This window comes from Oncorhynchus mykiss, chromosome 12, assembly GCF_013265735.2.
Source record: "Oncorhynchus mykiss isolate Arlee chromosome 12, USDA_OmykA_1.1, whole genome shotgun sequence".
NCBI lineage: Eukaryota > Metazoa > Chordata > Actinopteri > Salmoniformes > Salmonidae > Oncorhynchus > Oncorhynchus mykiss.
This window is the reverse complement of record NC_048576.1, coordinates 27,402,136-27,424,118: the sequence shown is the minus strand read 5'-3', so window position 1 is coordinate 27,424,118 and position 21,983 is coordinate 27,402,136. Positions and strand designations below refer to the sequence as shown.

The window sequence follows — 21,983 nt, the reverse complement described above, 5'->3', positions numbered from 1 at the left end:
GCTCACCTTACTAGGGTCCCAGTCTTGTGTTTTGGTTTGAGTCCTCATCATTTCATAGGTTTGCTCCATGCTCTCCACCTCTGGTTTGGGGTAACCAGGGACAACATTGTGGAGCTGGAACCCAAACAGTTGCAACCAACTGCTAATGTCTGGAAACAGAAGGTATTGAGGAGTCAATGACAGGGCATAGAATTTTAGATTTTGTCATGCAACACAATTGAGAGTCCTATTTTCTATAGTTTAAATGTTTGTCTTCAGGAAGTAGACATAGTTTACCTGTAGTGAACTTGGTGACATCCTGTAACTCTCCAACCGGGTAGTTGTTTTTGAAGGAGTAGAGGTTGAAAGGCTTCGGGTTGATGCTGAGCTCCATCCACAGGTTATGGTTGGGAGTGGTCCACCTCCCAGCCACCACATCATAGTCCCTCCTCCCCAGGTGGACCAGCTTTGTCAGCGCGTCATATAGACCGCCTTGGAACCCGATGATTAGCTGAAATGATGGGTTTGAGTCTTGGTAGATGTCTCCGTAAGGGGTGTAAAGCATCTCCTTGACGATGTGTCCTCGGCTACTGAAGATGGCCAGTGGCGTGCCAGAGTTATCACAGGCTACGTAGTACTCCTCCCCACTGCTCAGCTCCATGGCGATGAGGTGTCCCTGCAGGTCATAGTACAGGGAAGTGATCTCAGAGCTGGAGTGGTTGTACATGTGGGTCACTCTGGTGGGTTTGGTCAGGTCAGCGTAGAAGAACTGCAGCTGCTGGCCGTCACTGGTCCTGCTGGCCACCCGCCTGCCCAGGCCATCGTAGCGGTAGTGAACACTCCTCTCTGACACTTTGTCAAAAGCTTTAGCAAGCAGCCCGTTGGAGTTGTAATCAAACATGACATTGCCCCGCAGGTGAAGAAAGCCATCTTCATCCATTTTGTACTGAATTTCTCCGAGTCGTGTTATGCGGTCTCGTAAGTCGTAGCGCAGCGGCGTGAGTCTAGCACTGTTGCCATGACTCAGTAAATTAATGTTGCCATTGAGGTCGTAACTGTAGCGCCACTGTGGCCTATCATTCACCGACACAGCCTGGAGCTGACTATCAGCATCATACTCGTATGAGTAGCGTGTGATGTTGTTATCCACACCAATTCTGATGTCACAGATAGTGATGCGGCCCATGTTGTCATACTGCACTGTCATCCAGTAGGCAATAGACTTTAGGATCTCGTACTGGACCTCAATTACTTGTCCGTTCGCATTAAATATCTTAGTGTGCTTCATGATGTGTGTAGTGATCACTTGATTGAGGTCATAGTTTATGACACTGAATTTTCCAAACTGTTCAATCCTTCCAGACACGTCAACATAACGGTAAAGGTCAATGGGAAGAGGAGTTTCATTGATCATGGCCTGCATGCTGGTGACCCGGAAGTTATTATAGCTGTAGTCAAATCTGGCATTCACCAGACCCTCCACACTAAACCTATAGATCTGTCTCCCAACCAGAGGACCTGTGGGGAGAAGGATGAGGTAATTAAAGTTTGATTTCTCAACATTTATAAGATGAAATCACAATTTCATCTTTAAAAAAACTCTAGCATGACTCTAGCAGCTCTTCAAAGTTTGAAGACATACTTATTGTATCATCAATAGCAGAGCAGAGATACCCAGAAGACTAATCCAATACCTCAAACAGTCTTGTTCACACCCATATGGATTGCACATTATAAAACAGAGGCAAAGTATTTGTATGTCTGCCTAAACTAAACTAACGAACTAAAGCAGAATTAAAGACTTGTACATTTTAATCACTTCTGTCCTTAGGATATGAAAATTGCATTGAGATGGTTGCATGATATCATGTGACTGCAAATGAAGTTGGAGGCTGCTGACCTGTGATGCTTGAAATTGCAGGGGTGTGATACATTCAAAGCAATTGAATGGCAGTTAATTAATGTGGGCTTATTCACTCTCCCATTCAGCCCTGTAAAGGCTTCTAACAACATATTCAATACCTTCATTTGCGCTCAAACCAGCTGAGGAACTCAGAGCAAAAAGGCAGAGACCTCACTAAAAAGACTGCCTAGCCTACAGTATGATACTTAGTGTACTGTAGGTATGAGAAAAGGTTAATTCATTTGACATCTACACTACTGAAGTGATAAAGTGTGTAATAGGCAGTGGTGTAAAATACTAAGTAAAATACTTTGAGGTACTACTTTAGTAGTAGCTGCTTATATTTTTTACTCGACTTCATTGCTTTTTTTTATTAGATTACTTTTTACCCAATTGGTAGTTACAGTCTTGTCCCATCGCTGCAACTCCCATACGGACTCAGGAGAGGCAAAGGTTGACATTGACACAATGCCCGCTTAACCCAGAAGCCAGCCACACCAAAGTGTCAGAGGAAACGCAGTACACTGTGTCAGCGCTCAGCCCACCACAGGAGTCGCTAGCGCTCGATGGGACAAGGACATCCCAGCCAGCCAAACCCTCCTCGAACCCAGACGACGCTGGGCCAATTGTGCACCGCCCCATGGGTCTCCCGGTCACCTGCAACAGAGCCTGGGTGACCACTAGGATCTCTAGTGGCACAGCTAGCACTGCGATGCAGTGCCTTAGACCACTGCGCCACTCAGGTCACTTCATTCCTAAAGAAATTATGTACTTTTTACTCCCACACATTTTCCCTGACAACCAAAAGTACTCATTACATTTTGAATGCTCAGGCAGGACAGCAATATTGTCAAATTCACACACCTCTATCAATATAACCCATTGTAATCCCTACTGCCTCTGATCTGGTGGACTTACTAAACACATAAATACTGTGTTTGTAAATTATGTTTGAGTGTTGGTGTGCCCTTGGCTTTCCGTAAAAAAAGAAAAATACATTTTGGGGATGCCTGGTTTACTTAATATAAGGAATTTGATGTATGGCATTTATTTTTATGTTGTACATTTACAGAAGTATCCTGTAGCCTGACGTGTAATGCTCGACCCGTTCACTTTAACACCACAAGACAAGAAAATGGCCAAAAAGAGTAGAACCAGCTAATCTGCTTTAACTCTATGATTTGACTTTTAGATGTTTCTTTTGGAAAACAAAATATTAAAAATGGAATAGTTTCACCATTTTAAAATGAGAGTTCAGGGTTGACCTTAAAATGAGGGACAGATGTAAATGAATCACTAATCATATAAAATAAATAATCTTTAAAGCAACAAAATAACTAGGGCTTTACAATGGTGAAATTTTGGGATTAAGTTGGTTAATGTCTTCCTAGAAGTGACAGTGTTGACAGAGAAAGATGTTGAAATGCTGAATTTTGGCCCTATAGCAAACCTTTATTCATATTTAATTCTCCATGTGGTCTATATTAAAAATGGCAGTTCATTTAATAGAACAGGCTTTTAAAATTCAATATTCAAATATCAAAGGGACGCAAAAGGCACTCATTTCATGGAATGACCCAGCTACATTTTCTAGTAATATATCCAGGCTTATCATTGAGCCAGCCAAATCCACCGGCCAGGCTACATAATACATTCTTAAGTATTCTCATCCATGCTCTCGCCTACCATCATCCCTCTCTCTGCTGTCCCTGATTGCTTATTTGCTTCAAATCAGACTTATTGTGGCCTAGCCAGTGGAGGACCTGGGATACTATTAAGTACAGGTTCATGTCAATTCGTTAGGAGAAAATCGAGGTGTATCTGTGCATGGAGATCAGGAGAGACCAGCAGAGTATGGTGACCCCCCAACAGAGAGGCATGCATGTCTCAAAAGGACAGAATACAAGTCTGTGAAGCTGAGGAAATTGCTCATCAGTGCACAGCGGGCACTCCCAATCTCCAACTATCCAGAATGGTTTCTGATTTGGTGCCCTATATAATCAGTGTGCAATTCCATATTGGCTTTATAGGGATTTCAAATCCCAACAAAGTTTCGGAGTCATCCATGGATTTAGGTTCCAAAAATAGATTTCAACTTAGCAGGATGAATAGGATATATACATTCTCATGGGTGAATTATTGGGGCCATACACCTGAGGATATATTTCAAGAGGTGCTAATAGTGTACTTCATGATGGTATGCTCAATCTCTCAAAGCATATGTCAAACTTTAAGTCTTGTCTGACATAAAGCCTTATCAGAATTGCTTATAGTGATAAGAACAATAAAGGATAATCCTCAGCTATGCCTAAAGGCCTCCTCATCTCATATAGTTTATTGTATTATACTCCTGCAGAGGCACAGCCATTTGTGGTTTCGTTTCTTACATTAACCTGTCATAATACATTCCATTATAAAAATCAATAAGCTACTTTATGGCATGCCATTCATTTTGAATCTATCTTATCTTCTTGTCATTATGTGAGGATCATACGTCATTACTGAAGTTTAACTGGCTTGTTTTCGTTTGTAACGTTCTTCAGCGCTATTCCCCATTAAGTTTACTAGAAGGTTGGTCTGTTTTGTGGTACCTGTCTGTCTGTAGCGGATGGTGCACATGAAGCCCTGGTTCATGAGGTGGATGGTCTTCACCCCCCCAGAGGCCTCTTCGTAGGTGTAGGTGACCAGGGTGGTGTCGTACAGGATCTCTGCCAGGCGGGACTGGCGTGTGTAGTGGTAGAGGATACGGCGGCCCGTGCCCAGGTACAGAGTCTGGAGCAGGCGGCCATCATGGCTGTAGTCCTGGATCACAGAGGCTCCGCTGCTGTCTGGTGGGCTGTAGGTGTTCCTGTAGTAACCCACTGACAGCATGGACTGCAGACTGTGACGCACCATACTGGGCATGGTCACAGATATCAGGTAGTCTGTGTGGTCATACTCAAAGGTGTACCGCCGCTGGCTGTGCAACAGCAGCATGACCGACTGCAGAACACACAAACAAAAGTAGATTAATACTCTGAGCTACAGACTGCCACCTAATTCATATATACAGAACAAACTAAAATCTTTATGCATTGGACTCTTTCTGGATCCATCACATGTCTAGCAAATTACTGAATACCTTCTCCAGGAAAGTGTAGCTCCATATCTTCCCACTGGTCCATGTTCTGGAAACCACCTTCCCGTTCTCATACTCCAGTTTCTCTGACCAGTTACCCCTCTGGATGCTGGTCACCAGGCCTGCTGGAGAATAGGTCACATTCACCTCATTGTACTTGCTGCTGGGAGACCAGACGATGGGACGACCCATCTGGTCATAGAGGATCTGCAGGGTGAACTTGCGGTGGTCGTCATAGATCTTGCCCACTCGTGTGGCTTGGTTAAAGTCTATGGACAGCACATTTCTGTTGTGAGCCTGGGGTTGGTGAGAGACAAGAATGACACTTGAGTGAGTGGTACAGCCATTCCTCTGACTAATACTACAGCTATTGACTATTTCTCCCAAAAGTTTGCCGTTTTATCTAGATAACAATGATGCAAATGTTTCAAAAACAAATCCACTGTGCCGATTTCAAATGGAGGCTTTTAAAGACTTCAGTGTGATGGTAAATGAGTGTTTCACCATTAATAGCAATTCAGACAGGCAGTAATGGAGTTGAATGTTCCCTCTCTGCCTCAGCTCAACTAGAAATGGGCCCTAAATGCTTTTATTTCATTTAATCCTAATTTGGAGGAGGAATAAGTCAAACATTCTGCACCCTTTCCCCCCTCATTATCCTCCTCTCTCTGACAGAGTCATCATCGTCTCTCCCTCTCTATGTGCATGTTCAATGAAGTCTGGGTTACAATTGATTTTCCATTTTCACTGTCTGAATCTAAAAATATTCCACTAAGAAGTTCTAGGGATCCATAATAGTTTAGCAAGTCATGTGTAAATGTGACTCGTTTCAGTAAACTAGGTGTATGTTGCGCACGACTTCACAGGAGAGGCATTTGAATGTAAACTTTTTTTGCTCAAAATGTGGTTTTTTTTGGCAGAAATGCCTTCTGGAACATGTGAACTTTCATGTGCCTTAACAAACTTGCATGCCATCTGTAAATAGGAATAAAATAGTTACATTTCAAGTTGGTTTAGCCACAGAAAAAGGTAGGAACCTTCCCGCTAGCCATGATTGGCTTGGACATACCAAGAGATAAGTTTAGATTGGTCTGCCATGTAGCACGCTACTGTCTATAACATAAGCTGCTCAGTATGTGAAGGTAATCCTTTCTAACACAGCTTTACATTATTTTTTTTTTAAATCACAAACTGAAAAAGTATTGCTAATGCTCTCCACTTTCTGGAGGACCGAGTTTTGAAATCAGTGGAATGTCCGGTGGAAGCAGACTGTTGTATTAAACACCTGTCTCCGGGTTACATTTTAAAACGAAGGGCAACTGTGGCATCCATGACATAGAGGGAGAAACATTCATCCATGTATAGAGTAAGAGAGTCTAGCTAGCTAACGTTAGCTGGCTGGTTCACTAGCTAACGTTACGTGTATGATCTGTGTAGTAATATTATTCGTATCTCAGAGCCATTTGCATTGCTACTTATATCCTAATGTTAGCTAGCGAGCTAATATTGAACCTAGTTGGTTAGTTTTAGCTACCAGCAGATTCATGTAGGGTAGTAACATTATGAGTTGGGATTATGGTTCATTGTTAAGATAGCTACATTTATAAACAAAAGACTCCACTATGCAAGTAACCGTTTCACTGTACCATTTACACCTTCTGTATCCTGTGAATGTTACAAATAAACATGATTTTATTTGATACAGTGTGCGTTTACCAGAGACAGTAATGTGAAGAACATGACCTGCACCAAAGTCAAATTATTATACAACGTTAGGCCAATGAGACAGTGTCCAAGTTCTGAAATTCTCCAGTAGAATGCCTCGCTTTTATTTCACACTCAAAACCATAAGGTATTTTCTGTAATGAGCTCACAATTAACTTGTAAATAATGATCTTGTTGTGAGTTTGTTTTCCTGTAATAATGAATACAAAGGAGCTAAAGTTAAGACATTGTCAGCTCTATGATATGGACATTATTATTATTTGAACAAGATAGAAACATTGTTTAGAAAGTTGCTTTTAGGTGCCTGGTTTGCTAGATTGACATATACTAAATTCATTTTTAAAAGGATGGGTTTATTGGTGTTAAAATACCAGTTATGCTATTTTACACCCCTGTCGTTTTTGTGTTTATACTTTTTCATAATGACAAGTTTGATGTCGGACCACAATAGAATGTTGGGCACCCAAGTTGCGTAGCGGTCTAAGGCACTGCATCTCAGTGCAAGAAGCGTCACTACAGTCCCTGGTTTGAATCCAGGCTGAATCACATCTAACTGTTATTGGAGTCCCATAGGGTGGCGCACAATTGGCCCGGCATTGTCTGGGTTTGGGTATGGTATGCCGTCATTGTAAATAAGATTTTGTTCTTAACTGACTTGACTAAAAATGAATGATGTCACTTCGACAACTGTCATAGTATAAACCAGCCTTTAGTCTTGAAATCTTTGGTTGTTTAGTACACCACCATACTCACTATGTTTAGCACATGGTCTCACATGTGAATCCTTAAAGAGATGGGTAGGGCTAAGGCGTGAACAATCGTGAATGGGTGTAGAGAAAGAAGAGCTCTCCAGTATGTGTACCAAAACATTCATGGGCCCTTTTCTCAAAAGTGGGGTTACAAGTTTATCAACTTTCAAAGCAGAATTACTTTCCCCTTGTTCCTCAACTGTAGTATACGATATACCATTTTCTATCTCACTACTTTTTTCCAATGTAAAAAACACTTTTACATTTTGCTACATAAGACCAAATTGAGCCGGTCAGTCACACATCTTCTATTTAACATGACCTACAGTGTTATGGAAGAGTCATCAAACTCCCATAGGGTGACATTAGGTCTGTTGTAAGTACGCTGCCATATTGTACCATATGTAGACATTCCTCCCAGACACACACACACACACACAACATATGGTGAGGGGTATTGTGTTCACGCTGTCTGTTCTGCATCTTCCTCACCCTGAGCCTGCGTTCATAGGCCGTATAGTTCCCTTTAGCCTGGTCTCTTCTCTGCCTCCACTCGATGACGCTGTGAGCATGCTCGCCCGGCAGGGTGATGTTACACTTGCCCACCGTGGGGTTGACCACGCCCGCCGAGATGTGGGGTTCTGTATTCAGGGTCACCTCCATGCCACTGGCGAACGTCACCCACAGAGAGCCGTCCGAACTCACACGGTACGTGTTCTGAGCATGCTCTGTGTGGGGCCATGGGACAAAGAGAGAGAGAGAGTAATAGAGAATTAGTGAGTGTGTGAGAGAGAGAATTAGTGAGTGTGAGAGAGAAAACTCATTCAGTATTACAACAGGGACAACTCATATTGTGACAGAAGACTGGTTCAACTGTAGACTACATACCGTACATGGCAGTTATAGCAGTCCAGTAATACCATTGTCATATCTTCAATAAAATGCATGAATTATATTCTTCACAGCTCTTATTGTAGAGATAACAGAATGGTATATTATTGCATGTGCCATGTGACATTTCATTGGTATCCCCTTGAGTAACTGATGAGACACTGGTTCCGTATGTGTCTGTGAGAACAGAGGTGTGACTTTGTGAAAGGAGACCTCTTCTCATTTCTTTCCTGTTTACTTCCTCACCAACTCTTTACAACTTTGTCAGACCTGCCATCTCATTGTTATTTTAAGGCTCTATAAAATTGCTGTTGGGCCGTTATTAAAATTGTTCACCTCATAAAGACATGCATGTGAACAATGTGTTGAGGACACCGAAATAACAGATACAGGGAGGAATATATTTGCTTCATCATTGGTAGTGCGCAGACAACATAAAAAGCTACTGCATGATAATGAGAAAAAAAAAACGAGATGAGAAAATGACACGAAACCTTACTACTACCTTGGCGTAATGTATAGATAGTGCTGGCAGCAGAGAAGTTTGTGGCTGTGATGAATTTCTCCCGATTTGAAGTGTCTGCTTCCACCCGCACTGATTTCTCCATATTGCCGTGGAAACTGCTGACCTCTCCCGTTGGAAAGGTGACATTGATGAGATGACCGTCATAATTATATCTGGTAAAGGAAACACTCAGTCAAATAACATCCTACCAATGTCTGAAATGTGGATCTTACATCATTGTGACATCCTTGTGTCGTAAAATGGTAATATTTCAGTGGATTCGAGAATATTCCTATTCTGAAAGGTGTAGTTCCCCAGCTTCACCACTGGGAGGCAGTATAATGATGCTGCTGGAACAAAGGAGCCAATGAGGTATGACCTCCAAAGGCAGTCTTACCGCAGGACACCGAGGACAGTCTGAGAATGGGTTTTCGGTGGATTTAGGATTTTTCATAGAGACACAATAAAGGAGAGGGTTTTACTGCCGATCAAACAAAATTAGGAGGCAGTGAAAAGGATTCTTTGCCCCTGACATCCGAACGGATTTTAAACCCAAAGCGCCCCTGAACAAATCCCTAAAAATGCCTATGCAAACATTTTATATAATCACACTATTCCCAGTTCCCTTTGAGGCTTTGAATCGCCAACAAAAAGAAGACAATTTCTGCAGGCCAGCGTATGGATTTGCCCCAATTACAGAAAAACATAATTTTGGAAATAATCTATTAGAAAATACATGTATATTTCTAATTTTCAGACAATGTAATTTATACACACACACCTTTCAAATTTCACACATTCCCAACTCTGAAAAAACTGCAGCAAAATTCTGCAGCAAAATGTTACCGTATAATGGGAGTGTAGGTGGTGAAGCACTTACAGCTTCACACAGGCAGACAGGAAAAATAATATGGCTATGATCTGAAGGGTGCTAATAGAGGACATTATCAAGCAGAATGAAATTGACATGAATAGAGAGGAAGGAGCGTGGTGGAAAACTCACTCATATACTGTTGTCCAGGCGTTCTCATTGCTCATGGTTGCCAGGAGACCCGAGTTGCCATGGTAGCTGATCTGCGCCAGGTCATGCGCCAGGGCGGAGACTTTCTTGAGGACGCCCCCGTTGCTGATCGTGAGCCAATAGACCTGACCCCCGGGAACCAGTAGCCAGAGGGGGACACCGTTGGCATCGCGGCGCACATGGACCATGGTGCCGTCGCTGGTGACCACGGCGCTCACGTCGCCCTCTCCTGAGTAGGTGAAGTTATAGACGTAGTCTCCGGTGACCAGGCTGCGGGTGTGGAGGTGAGTGCCGTTGACACTGAACAGATAGAGCTCCTGGTCCACCACAGAGGTGATCTCATACATGCTGTTCTGATTGAGCTGGGGCCTGTTGGGGGACAGGGCCCTGATACGGATGTTCCCCAGGTCAGAGATGTACAGAGTCCCGTTAGGGGAAACAGCCAGGGAGGAGGGAGCCTTCAGCTTGGCATCACGGGCATATCCACCATCTCCTGTGGGAACAGGACAATGAAGAAATTAAGCACTTAACTAGCTAAGGTAGAATACATTGAGTCAAATGAGAGTCAATCATAAACAACTATTTATGTATTCATACTTTACTGAATAATAATGTGGTGTTTGACAAGTTGCAATGTCAAATAAAGTTGTTATGAATAATACATCCGGGACAATAAAGTGAGGAGTGTTGTGTGAAAGGGAAATAAACTCGCTGTTCATCCCACCACTCCACTGAGCTATTTCACACGTTAAAGCTTGTTTGTTTTGTCAAGCTAGACTGATGCAACCATAAACATTGGGCGGGTTATAATAGTTCCAAATCATTGCTTCAGAGCATGTCCATCCAGAGAGCCTCTCCACAGGCCTTTGATAGACTGCTGAATTGAGTCTGAGGCATAATGGCGTGCTCAGTAGGGGACCCACCGGAAAAGCAGTCACAGTTGGGGTCGATCTTGCAGTCACACTCAGTGGGCGCCCCGGCCACCACAGAGATCTCCCCGTTGGTGGTGACCTGCTGGATGCGGTTGATCTTCCTCTCGTCCGTCTCAGCGATGTAGAGCGTGCCCTGGTGGGACACGGTGATGGCCTTGGCTGCCTCCAGGGTGGAGTGAACGGCTGCCTTACTGACCAGGTAGTGGTCGATCCCAGGGACCTGGCAGTGGATGGGCCGGCCCGCCACGATCCTCACCTGGCTGCTCTCTGACACCTGGATCACTATGTTGTTGTCCAGGATGTACAGGGAGTTGTCCATCGGGTTGACAGCCAGGTAGGTGGGCCATTCTAGACGAACCTAGAGCAGGGAAAACACAGTTTAACAAGCATAGTGTACAAAAAGTTAGGAACATCTTCCTATTGAGTTGCATCCCCTTTTGCCTTAAGAACTGCCTCAATTCATCGGGGCAAGGACTACATGGTGTTAAAAGTGTTCCACAGAAATGCTGGCCCATGTTGACTCTAATGCTTCCCGCAGTTGTGTCAAGTTGGCTGGATGTCCTTTGGGTGGTGGACCATTCTTGATACACATGGGAAAGTGTTGAGCTTGAAAAATCCAGCAGCGTTTCAGTTCTTGACACAATCAAACCGGTGCGCCTGGCACCAACTACCATACCCCATTCAAAGGCACTTAAATATTTTGTCTTGCCCATTCACCCTCTGAATGGCGCACACACACAATCCATGTCTTAATTGTCTCAAGGTTACAAATCCTTCTTTAACGGTCTCCTCCTGTTCATCTGCACTGATTGAAGTGAATTTAACAGGTGACAACAATAAGTGATCATAGCTTTCACCTGGATTTACCTGGCCAGTATGTCATGGAAAGAGCCGGTGTTCCTAATGTGTTGTACTCTCAGTGTACTTGTCATATTGATGGATGCCACACAGTTTCTCCTGAAACATTTCCTTTCCAGTTGTCCCACTGTCTTTGATTATGCATTATATTGCAATGTTATGTAAATGTAGTAGTACGAATAGCACATATACTGTGTAGACATTGTCTGTCTGTGTCACATATTCAGAAATGTCAAGTGGGCAATTCATAATAGAGAACATTTTGTAAAAGCCTTATAATAGCATGTGACTACTGAGAAAAAAAGCTGTACGTTGTGCTCGTTCTGTACAAGTAGTAATGTCACTGTAAGGTCATTTTTGGATGTGTGCTCACACTGTGTTCCCATAAGACTCAGCTAAGGATACATTTAAAATAAAAAGCTCCATGGTACAGTTCACTAATTCTGAGTGGGATACTTAAGGGTGCTGGACAAAGTCCTAATAAAGAAAGCGTCCCATATAATCGCCCCTGTGTTTAATTGGATCATGAAAAACCATTCTTACACCACAAATAATGGGTGGTAAGTGTTCCTGCACAATAGGGGTGAATGATTCAGATTGGTGGAGGATATAATTAGTTGCCATCTCACCTTCAAGCACTCGGAGATGATCTGATGAAGGGGCTGTATGCAAGTCAATTGTCCGTGAATGAAAGGAATCCGTTCAGAAATAATTTGACACTTCTCTACACAGGTAACAAAATATACTGACAGCGTAGCGTCCGCACATTGAAATTGGAGGTACGTTTTCCCACTGCAGCCATTGTTTTAAAGCACATCATAACACATCTGTCTTGTGAGAGAAGACTGGCAGCTCAGTGTTTGAAAATAACTTCCCACAAAAAGAACACTAATTGACAATACATGAACATATTTTTCTCCTGCGTTTTAAAAAGCAAAATAAAAGCAATGATGCTCCATAAAAAAAAAACGGTGATATGCTTGCATTTTGTTTGCCTGAAAATCTGGAATGGTGAGATCTGTCACATATATGATAATACGCTATCACTGAACTATTCCATTCTTTAAATTCACTTTATACCCACACAATGCTAATCTGCTTGCAGTGACTCAATACAACTCTCTCCTAATCTTTATAATAAAGTGCCTTATTATTCACTTGAAGGGGTCTCATTTGCTAGGGGATGGGAACCAGAATGGTATGCCTTATTGCACCGTAAAGCCTGGAGTGGTGGATTGGATGGAGTATTGGACTCTCTTTGTTTCTTAGATCTCTCCAGCCTTCTATTGTTTTCAGAATGGCTTGGGGGAGAAACATATTGCTCTGGAGAGTGAGACAATGTTTCTCTTCCAGTGTGATGCAACAATGAAATAACCTTAATTTTCCTCCTGCACAGCTTTGGTCCAAGCTGGGGACACAGTTTAAATTGATTGTCAAATGCAATAAGAATATGTTTGTGGGGCTGTGCATGCTAAGAGGCCTTAAGCCTTGCATACCCCCGAAAACATGCAAGGAGAATTCTGGAGAAAGGGAAATACCACTGCCAAACATATATGTAAACTACAGTATCAACCACAATTTCAAAATGGCCAACACACATTACTGTGATTAGAGGCCTTGGCCTGAAAGCTTGGACATTTTATTCCATCACAGTGGAACATCAGACTTTGCATGTAAGATACGCGAGGAGGATAGGGAGACAGCCAGCTCACAAATGAGCATCTTGAGGAGGAAGTTGCTTGGAATAATTTCACTGCATAATACATCAACGTAAAAGGCATTCAGAAAACCAACAAAATGAAAGCCAGGAACACAAAGCCTGAAATATGGACAGTAAAAGAAAATCTTTCATGCAAGATATTATCTGAATTGCAAACATTTAATTTAATGCTTCATCCTGCTGCTTCTCATATGACTGAGCAGTTGACAAATGTCTATGGGAATAATAGGCAGTGTCAATGACTGGCTTATTGTGATGCAAAATAGGGTATACAGTATCCTCCTATATGAAGGTTTAATTGAGACGTTATATACAGTATGCAAAGTCCCTGTAGCCTCTCTACAGCATCAGCCGCAGAAAATGCAAATGCTCTGGAGAAAACCCACACCCATAATGATGTTATATAGTTATGTATCTTTTCATGAGCACTTTGATGGGTTCATCAGCACGTGATCCAGTCCAGTGATGCGCATGGATAATCTTTCTAAAGAAGCAAATCTGTGCATAAGAGGGGAATTGCACGCTTCTTATGTGATAAGCCCTTATGGGGGCACAGCAGTTCATTTCCTGTTGCCTATTCAGAGCTGTGAGACCCACTCAGATGCGGGTCAATGTGCTGTGTTGCTGTGAAGAAGAGAGAAGGGGAGAGAGATGTTGAGAGAAAGAGCAGAGCGAGAGAGAGAAAAGGGGGGAAAGAGATAGAAGGAGGACAGAGAGGAAGGGAGAGGGGTAGAAAGAGAGAGGGATAAAGAGAGAGAGTCTGTAGAGAGTGACTTTAATGCAGTGGTCCCAAAACTTTTGTGAGCCAAGATCACTGAGTCAAAATGAAGGGCTGAGATTTACCTCTCAGATAAAAATAAAAAAACATGACTTAAAAAAACATAAGCCTATGCAAAACAGTTTGCAGCAATGAGGTGTGTAGTAGGCTATATGCCCAATACATTTATCACTGCATATTGGCTATGCTTGAATTGCCTTGCCAATGTTGTTCTTCTCAGACCATTTTAAAATTATATTTCAAAACATGAGGTATATAATCAAACTGGTAATAGATCACCACTTGTATTACTTGTGAGCATAAATATACAGTTGAAGTCAGATGTTTACATACACTTAGGTTGGAGTTATTAAAACTCGTTTTTCAACCACTCTACAAATTTCTTGATAACAAACTATAGTTTTGGCAAGTCGGTTAGGACATCTACAATTATGGCCAAAAGTTTTGAGAATGACACAAATATAAATTTTCACAGTCTGCTGCCTCAGTTTGTATGATGGCAATTTGCATATACTCCAGAATGTTATGAAGAGGGATCAGATGAATTGCAATTAATTGCAAAGTCCCTCTTTGCCATGCAAATGGACTGAATCCACAAAAAACATTTCCACTGCATTTCAGCCCTGCCACAAAAGGAGCAGCTGACATCATTTCAGTGATTCTCTCATTAATTAATAGGGATAGTGAGACGCTAGCGTCTCAAGTGGCCAATAGCCTCGGGAAATGCATAGCACCAAATTCAAATAAAACGCGATAAAACTAAAACTTTCATTAAATCACACATGCAGGGTACTCAATTAAAGCTACACTCGTTGTGAATCCAGCCAACATGTCAGATTTTTAAAATGCTTTTCGGCGAAAGCATGAGAAGCTATTATCTGAAACATGCATTACCTTTGACGAGCTTCTTTGTTGGCACTCCAATATGTGTCATAAACATCACAATTGGTCCTTTTTTTCGATTAATTCCGTCCATGTATACCCAAAATGTCCTTTTATAAAGCAGGTTTGATCCGGAAAAAAACAGCTTTCCAAAACACAACGTCACTACAAAACATTTCAAAAGTTGCCTATAAACTTTGCCAAAATATTTCAAACTACTTTTGTAATACAACTTTAGGTATTTTTAAACGTTAATAATCGATCAAATTGTAGACGGGGCAATCTGTATTCGATAGAGAAAGTAAACAAAACATGCCCCTTTTTCCTTCTTGCTAACTATCAAAAGTGTAACGTTGTTCCAGGATGTGCCTCTTCTTCGTTTCACCAATGATTAACTTCAACCCAATTCCAAAGACTGGTGACATCCTGTGGAAGTCGTAGGAACTGTAAAATGGGTGCTATCTAATTTCCCTTGGCAAAGACAACTGAGGGAACTGTCAGAGGACTTTTTTTAATTTTTATTATGAACAGTTTTTCTTTGGGGTTTTGCCTGCTACATAAGTTCTGTTATAGTCACAGACATGATTGAACCAGTTTTAGAAACTTCAGAGTGTTTTCTATCCACACCTACTAATCATATGCATATAATATATATTCCTGGCATGAGTAGCAGCAAGTTGAAATTGTGCACGCTATTTATCCAAAAGTGGAAATGCTGCCCCCTATCTCACAGGTGTGTGTTGACGAGGACAAGGCTGGAGATCACTCTGTCATGCTGATTGAGTTTGAATAACAGACTGGAAGCTTCAAAAGGAGGGTGGTGCTTGGAATCATTGTTCTTCCTCTGTCAACCATGGTTACCTGCAAGGAAACATGTGTCGTCATCATTGCTTTGCACAAAAAGGGCTTCACAGACAAGGATATTGCTGCCAGTAAGATTGAACCAACCATTTATTGGATCATCAAGAACTTCAAGGAGAGCAGTTCAATCGTTGTGAAGAAGGCTTCAGGGCGCCCCAAAAGTCCAGCAAGCGCCAGGACCGTCTCCTAAAGTTGATTCAGCTGCGGGATCGGGGCACCACCAGTACAGAGCTTGCTCAGGAATAGCAGCAGGCAGGTGTGAGTGCATCTGCACACACAGTGAGGCGAAGACTTTTGGAGGATGGCCTGGTGTCAAGAGTGGCAGCAAAGAAGCCACTTCTCCCCAGGAAAAACATCAGGGACAACTAATATTCTGCAAAAGGTACAGGGATTGAACTGCTGAGGACTGGGGTAAAGTCATTTTCTCTGATGAATCCCCTTTCCGATTGTTTGGGGCATCCGGAATAAAGCTTGTCCAGAGAAGACAAGGTGAGCGCTACCATCAGTCCTGTTTCATGCCAACAGCAAAGCACCCTGAGACCATTCATGTGTGGGGTTGCTTCTCAGCCAAGGGAGTGGGCTCACTCACAGTTTTGCCTAAGAACACAGCCATGAATAAAGAATGGTACCAACACATCCTCCGAGAGCAACTTCTCCCAACCATCCAGGAACAGTTTAGTGATGAACATTGCCTTTTCCAGCATGATGGAGCACCTTGCCTTGCCATAAGACAAAATTGATAACTAAGTGGCTCGGGGAACAAAACATTGATATTTTGGGTCCATGGCCAGGAAACTCCCCAGACCTTAATCCCATTCAGAACTTGTGGTCAATTCTCAAGAGGCCGGTGGACAAACAAAAACCCACAAATTCTGACAAACTCCAAGCATTGATTATGCAAGAATGGGCTGCCATCAGTCAGGATGTGGCCCAGAAGTTAATTGACAGCATGCCAGGGCGGATTGCAGAGATCTTGAAAAAGAAGGGTCAACACTGCAAATATTGACTATTTGCATCAACTTCATGTAATTGTCAATAAAAGCCTTTGACACTTATGAAACGCTTGTAATTATACTTCAGTGTTCCATAGTAACATCTGACAAAAATATCTGAAGACACTGAAGCAGCAAACTTTGTGAAAATGTATATTTGTGTCATTCTCAAAACGTTTGACCAAGACTGTACTTTGTGCATGACACAAGCAATTTTTCCAACAATTGTTTACAGACAGATTATTTCACTTATTTCACTGTATCACAATCCCAATGGGTCAGAAGTTTACATACACTAGATTGACTGTGCCTTTAAACAGCTTGGAAAATTCTAGAAAATTATGTCATGGCTTTAGAAGCTTCTGATATGCTAATTTACATAATTTGAGTCAATTGGAAGTGTACCTGTGGATGTACTTCAAGGCCTACCTTCAAAATCAGTGCCTCTTTCTTGAAATAATGGGAAAATCAAAAGAAATCAGCCAAGACCTCATAAAAAAATGGTAGACCTCCACAAGTCTAGTTCATCCTTGGGAGCAATTTCCAAATGCCTGAAGGGACCACATTCATTTGTACAAACAATAGTACGCAAGTATAAACACCATGGGACCACGCAGCCGTCATACCGTTCTGTCTCCTAGAGATTAACGTACTTTGGTGCGAAAAGTGCAAATCAATCCCAGAACAACAGCAAATAACCTTGTGAAGATGCTGGAGGAAACAGGTACAAAAGTGTCTATATCCACAGTAAAATGAGTCCTATATCGACATAACCTGAAGGCCACTCAGCAATTAAGAAGCCTCTGCTCCAAAACCGCCATAAAAAAGCCAGACTACGGATCGCAACTGCACATGGGACAAAGATCATACTTTTTGGAGAAATGTCCTCTGGTCTGATGAAACAAAATAGAACTGTTTGGCCGTAATGACCATCGTTATGTTGGAGGAAAAAGGGGGAGGCTTGCAAGCCGAAGAACACCATCCCAACCGTGAAGCACGGGGGTGGCAGCATCATGTTGTGGGGGTGCTTTGCTGCAGGAGTGACTGGTGCACTTCACAAAATAGATGGCATCATGAGGTAGGAAAATTATGTGGATATATTGAAGCAACATCTCAAGACATCAGTCAGGAAGTTAAAGCTTGGTCGCAAATGGGTCTTCCAAATGGACAATGACACCAAGTATATTTCCAAAGGGTTGAAAAAATGGCTTAGGACAACAAAGTCAAGGTATTGGAGTGGCAATCACAAAGCACTGACCTCAGTCCCATAGAATTGTGGGAAGAACTGAGAAAGCATATGCGAGCAAGGAGGGCTATAAACCTGACTCAGTTACACCAGCTCTGTCAGGAGGAATGGGCCAAAATTCACCCAACTTATTGTGGGAAGCTTGTGGAAGGCTACAATTTAAAGGCAATGCTACCAAATAGTAATTGAGTGTATGTAAACTTCTGACCCACTGGGAATGTGATGAAAGAAATAAAAGCTGAAATATATCATTCTCTCTTCTATTTTTCTGACATTTCACATTCTTAAAATAAAGTGGTGATCCTAACTGACCAAAGACAGGGAATTTTTAATAGGATTAAATGTCAGGAATGATAAAAACTGAGTTTAAATGTATTTGGCTAAGGTGTATGTAAACTTCCAACTTCAACTGTAAATAACATGCCTTCTTTATTTTACTGGACTGATTGTCATACATCTGATGTTCAGTCTCATCCTCCACCGCCGTACCGTCCCTCAGCTAAGATTGACCTAAAAGGGGACACCGTCTTCGAGCTGACGGCGAACAGAGTCACCGAGTAGGTGGAGTTTGTACTTTCAGCCTGCAATTCTGGGCATTCCCTCAAGCATCCCATTGGTTGCTCTATGAATGCCCCCGCCTCGAGCACTACATGCTTGTGACACTTTTGAATGTTGGTCAAAAGGGAAATAAAAGTATAATCTGAGCTATTTCGTCCCCGCCTACCGGAGTCCTCCTTGCCAGTTAGCGGGAGTGGCACTGGTAGACAGTGTCATTCGCTTCTGCCTGCTGAACACCTGCCCTCACCGTCGTTAACAGAACTGTGGGAAAACAGTGCAAGGCTTTATCATTGTTTCTTTTATAGAAATGTTTTCCGATCGACTAGGAATGCCCTGGAGATCGACCACTAGTCTCTTTGGTGACCACTGCTGTAGGGCATATCTCTGCAGCCCTCTCTGAAGGTTAGACAGCCTCAGCATTTGTACAACTTTTGGTGAGAACTTAATAAAGATCAGTGTGTGAATTACTGGGGAGCCAGGGGGGTGCTCAGCTTCCCTGAATTAGACTTTGGGGGGAGTCTCTAAATAATGCTAATTTAACCATTCTCCTATTTGTTTAAAATGCAGTGGTAAATATGTTTTACAGTGGTAAATATAAAAATAAAGCTTCCAAATGAAATTAACATCTCTGTCATGGTTTAAACAATGTATTTATATGTGGTAGTGCTGTCCACTCCAGGCAGGTCACCTGTGTTACAAGACAGTATTCAACGTCCATCCATGTCTGAGGACATTGGGAGATGACGTGGAAACTGACCACTAGGGGGAACAGTGAGCGTTGTTACCTTCAAGTAGGTTTCGGTTTTTGCTACGGTGTTGTGGATGGGCGTAAGCATCTGCCTCTGGTTCCAAAGGCTGCATGTTCGAATCCATATTTATGTTTTAAGCCTATCCCAAACCTTAACCATTCGGAGTTAATGCCTAACCTTAAGAATTTGGAGTTAATGCCTAAACTTAACCCTAACCTTAAAAATGTGGAATTAATGCATAAACTTAATGCTTCGAAGATTTGGAACAACTTCTAAGTTTGACGTTTGAGAAACATGGATGAATGTCTAATTATGACGTGAGACTGTGAGAGCTGGTTGGTCCACTCAGTAATGCCTAATTTTGGCCTCAGCTGAGCTCCTTTACACATAGAATTTCATTTGTACTTCCTCATTTTTGCCATTTGTTTGCCATGCATCCTTGATAAAAAAAAATAGCCTTCATTCCAATGCATTAGATGTATTTGTTGATTTATCATTGTTTGCTTTTGTCAGTCAGCTGTTTAGAGCGCTCATTGCTTTGTTTTCCAGGTGCGCGTGGGTACTGGTGTTCTCCGCGCCATCCGTGGCCAGAAGTAGTAGACCATTTATGTAGCTTTATTATTTTCTATCAATGTTTATTTTCTTTCCTAGATCAGCTGATGATGGTCGACAATTTCACGAGACATCTAGCCTACAGCTAAACACCAATGCGCATCCAATCCATCCAACAAGAACACTTTTTGGTGTTTTGTTACAGATGTCTATTTCGATTCTTCAAATGGTGCGAGTGTACAGTGCATTCAGAAAGTATTCAGACCCCTTGACTTTTCCCACATTTTCTTACATTACAGCCTTATTGTAAAATGTATTAAATAATTGTTTTCCTTTATCAATCTACACACAATACCCCGTTTCTCCCATTCTTCTTTGCAGATCCTCTCAAGTTCTGTCAGGTTGGATGGAGAGTATCACTGCACAGCTATTTTACGGTCTCTCCAGAGATGTTTGATCGGGTTCAAGTCCAGGCTCTGGCTGAAGCACCCAAGGACATTCAGAGACTTGTCACGAAGTCACTCCCGCGTTGTTTTCGCTGTGTGCTTAGGGTCGTTGGAAGGTGAACCATCACCCCAGTCTGAGGTCCTGAGTGCTCTGGAGCAGGTTTTCATCAAGGATATCTCTGTACTTTGCTCTGTTCATCTTTCCCTCGATCCTGACTTTTCTTCCAGTCCCTGCCGCTGAAAAACAGTTCCCACATCATGATGCTTCCACCACCATGCTTCACCGTAGGGATGGTTCCAGATTTCCTCCAGACGTGACGCTTGGCATTCAGGCCAAATAGTTCAATCTTGGTTTCATCAGACCAGAGAATCTTGTTTCTCATGGTCCGAGAGTCCTTTAGGTGCCTTTTGGAAAACTCCAAGCAGACTGTGATGTGCCTTTTACTGAGGAGTGGCTTCCGTCTGGGCACTTTACCATAAAGGCCTGATTGGTGAAGTGCTGCAGAGATGGTTGTCCTTCTGGAAGGTGGTTGTCCCATCTCCACAGAGGCACTCTGGAACTCTGTCTGAATGACCATATCGGTTCTTGGTCACCTCCCTGACCAAGGCCCTTCTCCTCCAATTAAATTGTTTATTTAACCTTTATTTAACTAGGCAAGTCAGTTAAGAACAAGTTCTTATTTACAATGACTGCCGACCCCGGCCAAACCCCAACGACGCTGGGCACCGCCCTATGGGACTCCCAATCACAACCAGTTGTGATACAGCCTGGAATCGAACCAGAGTCTATAGTAACGCCTCTAGCACTGAGATGTAGTGCCTTAGACCGCTGCGCCACTTGGGAGCCAGATTGCTCAGCTTGGCTGGGTGGTCAGCTCTAGGAAGAGTCTTGGTGGTTCCAAACTTATCCCATTTAAAATTATGATGGATGCCAATGTGTGCTTGGGGACCATCAATGCTGCAGAAAGTGTTGGTACCCTTCCCCAGATCTGTGCATCGATGCAATCCTGACTCGGAGCTCTACAGAGTATTCTTTAGACCTCATGGCTTGGTTTTTGCTCTGACATCTACTGTCAACTGTGGGACCTTATATAGACAGGTGTGTGCTTTTCCAAATCATGTCCAATCAATTGAATTCACCACAGGTGGACTCCAATCAAGTTGTAAAAACAGCTCAAGGATGATCAATGGAAACAGGATGCACCTGGGCTCAATTTCGAGTCTCATAGCAAAGGGTCTGAATACTTGTGCAAATAAGGTATTTCTGTTTTTTATTTTTAAGATATTTGCAAACATTTCTAAAAACCTCTTTTCGCTTTGTCCTTATGACGTATTGTGTGTAGGTTTATTAGGATTTTTAAAATGTTTATCCATTAATGTAACAAAATGTGGAAAAAGTCAAGGGGTCTGAATATTTTCTGAATGCACTGTACATGCAGTTTGGATGCTGGAATTATTTTGGAGTGGACAAACATGCAGAGGAAGCCTACTTTTTTAAGTGATTTGTTTGACAATCAG

General features: G+C 42.4%; 1 protein-coding gene across 1 annotated transcript in view; it reads right to left on the bottom strand.

Annotated features, from left to right (window-relative positions):
• The window catches only part of tenm1 (teneurin transmembrane protein 1), a 244,532-nt gene that overhangs the window by 3,471 nt on the left and 219,078 nt on the right, over positions 1–21,983 (bottom strand). Inside the window, exons 24-31 of the mRNA XM_036937297.1 lie at positions 10,815–11,181; positions 9,874–10,384; positions 8,871–9,043; positions 7,967–8,202; positions 5,004–5,297; positions 4,474–4,864; positions 277–1,497; positions 7–149 (exon numbers count right to left, since the gene is read on the bottom strand). Coding sequence (XP_036793192.1) covers positions 7–149; positions 277–1,497; positions 4,474–4,864; positions 5,004–5,297; positions 7,967–8,202; positions 8,871–9,043; positions 9,874–10,384; positions 10,815–11,181 — 3,336 coding nt within the window. The remainder of the gene's footprint in view (positions 1–6; positions 150–276; positions 1,498–4,473; positions 4,865–5,003; positions 5,298–7,966; positions 8,203–8,870; positions 9,044–9,873; positions 10,385–10,814; positions 11,182–21,983) is intronic.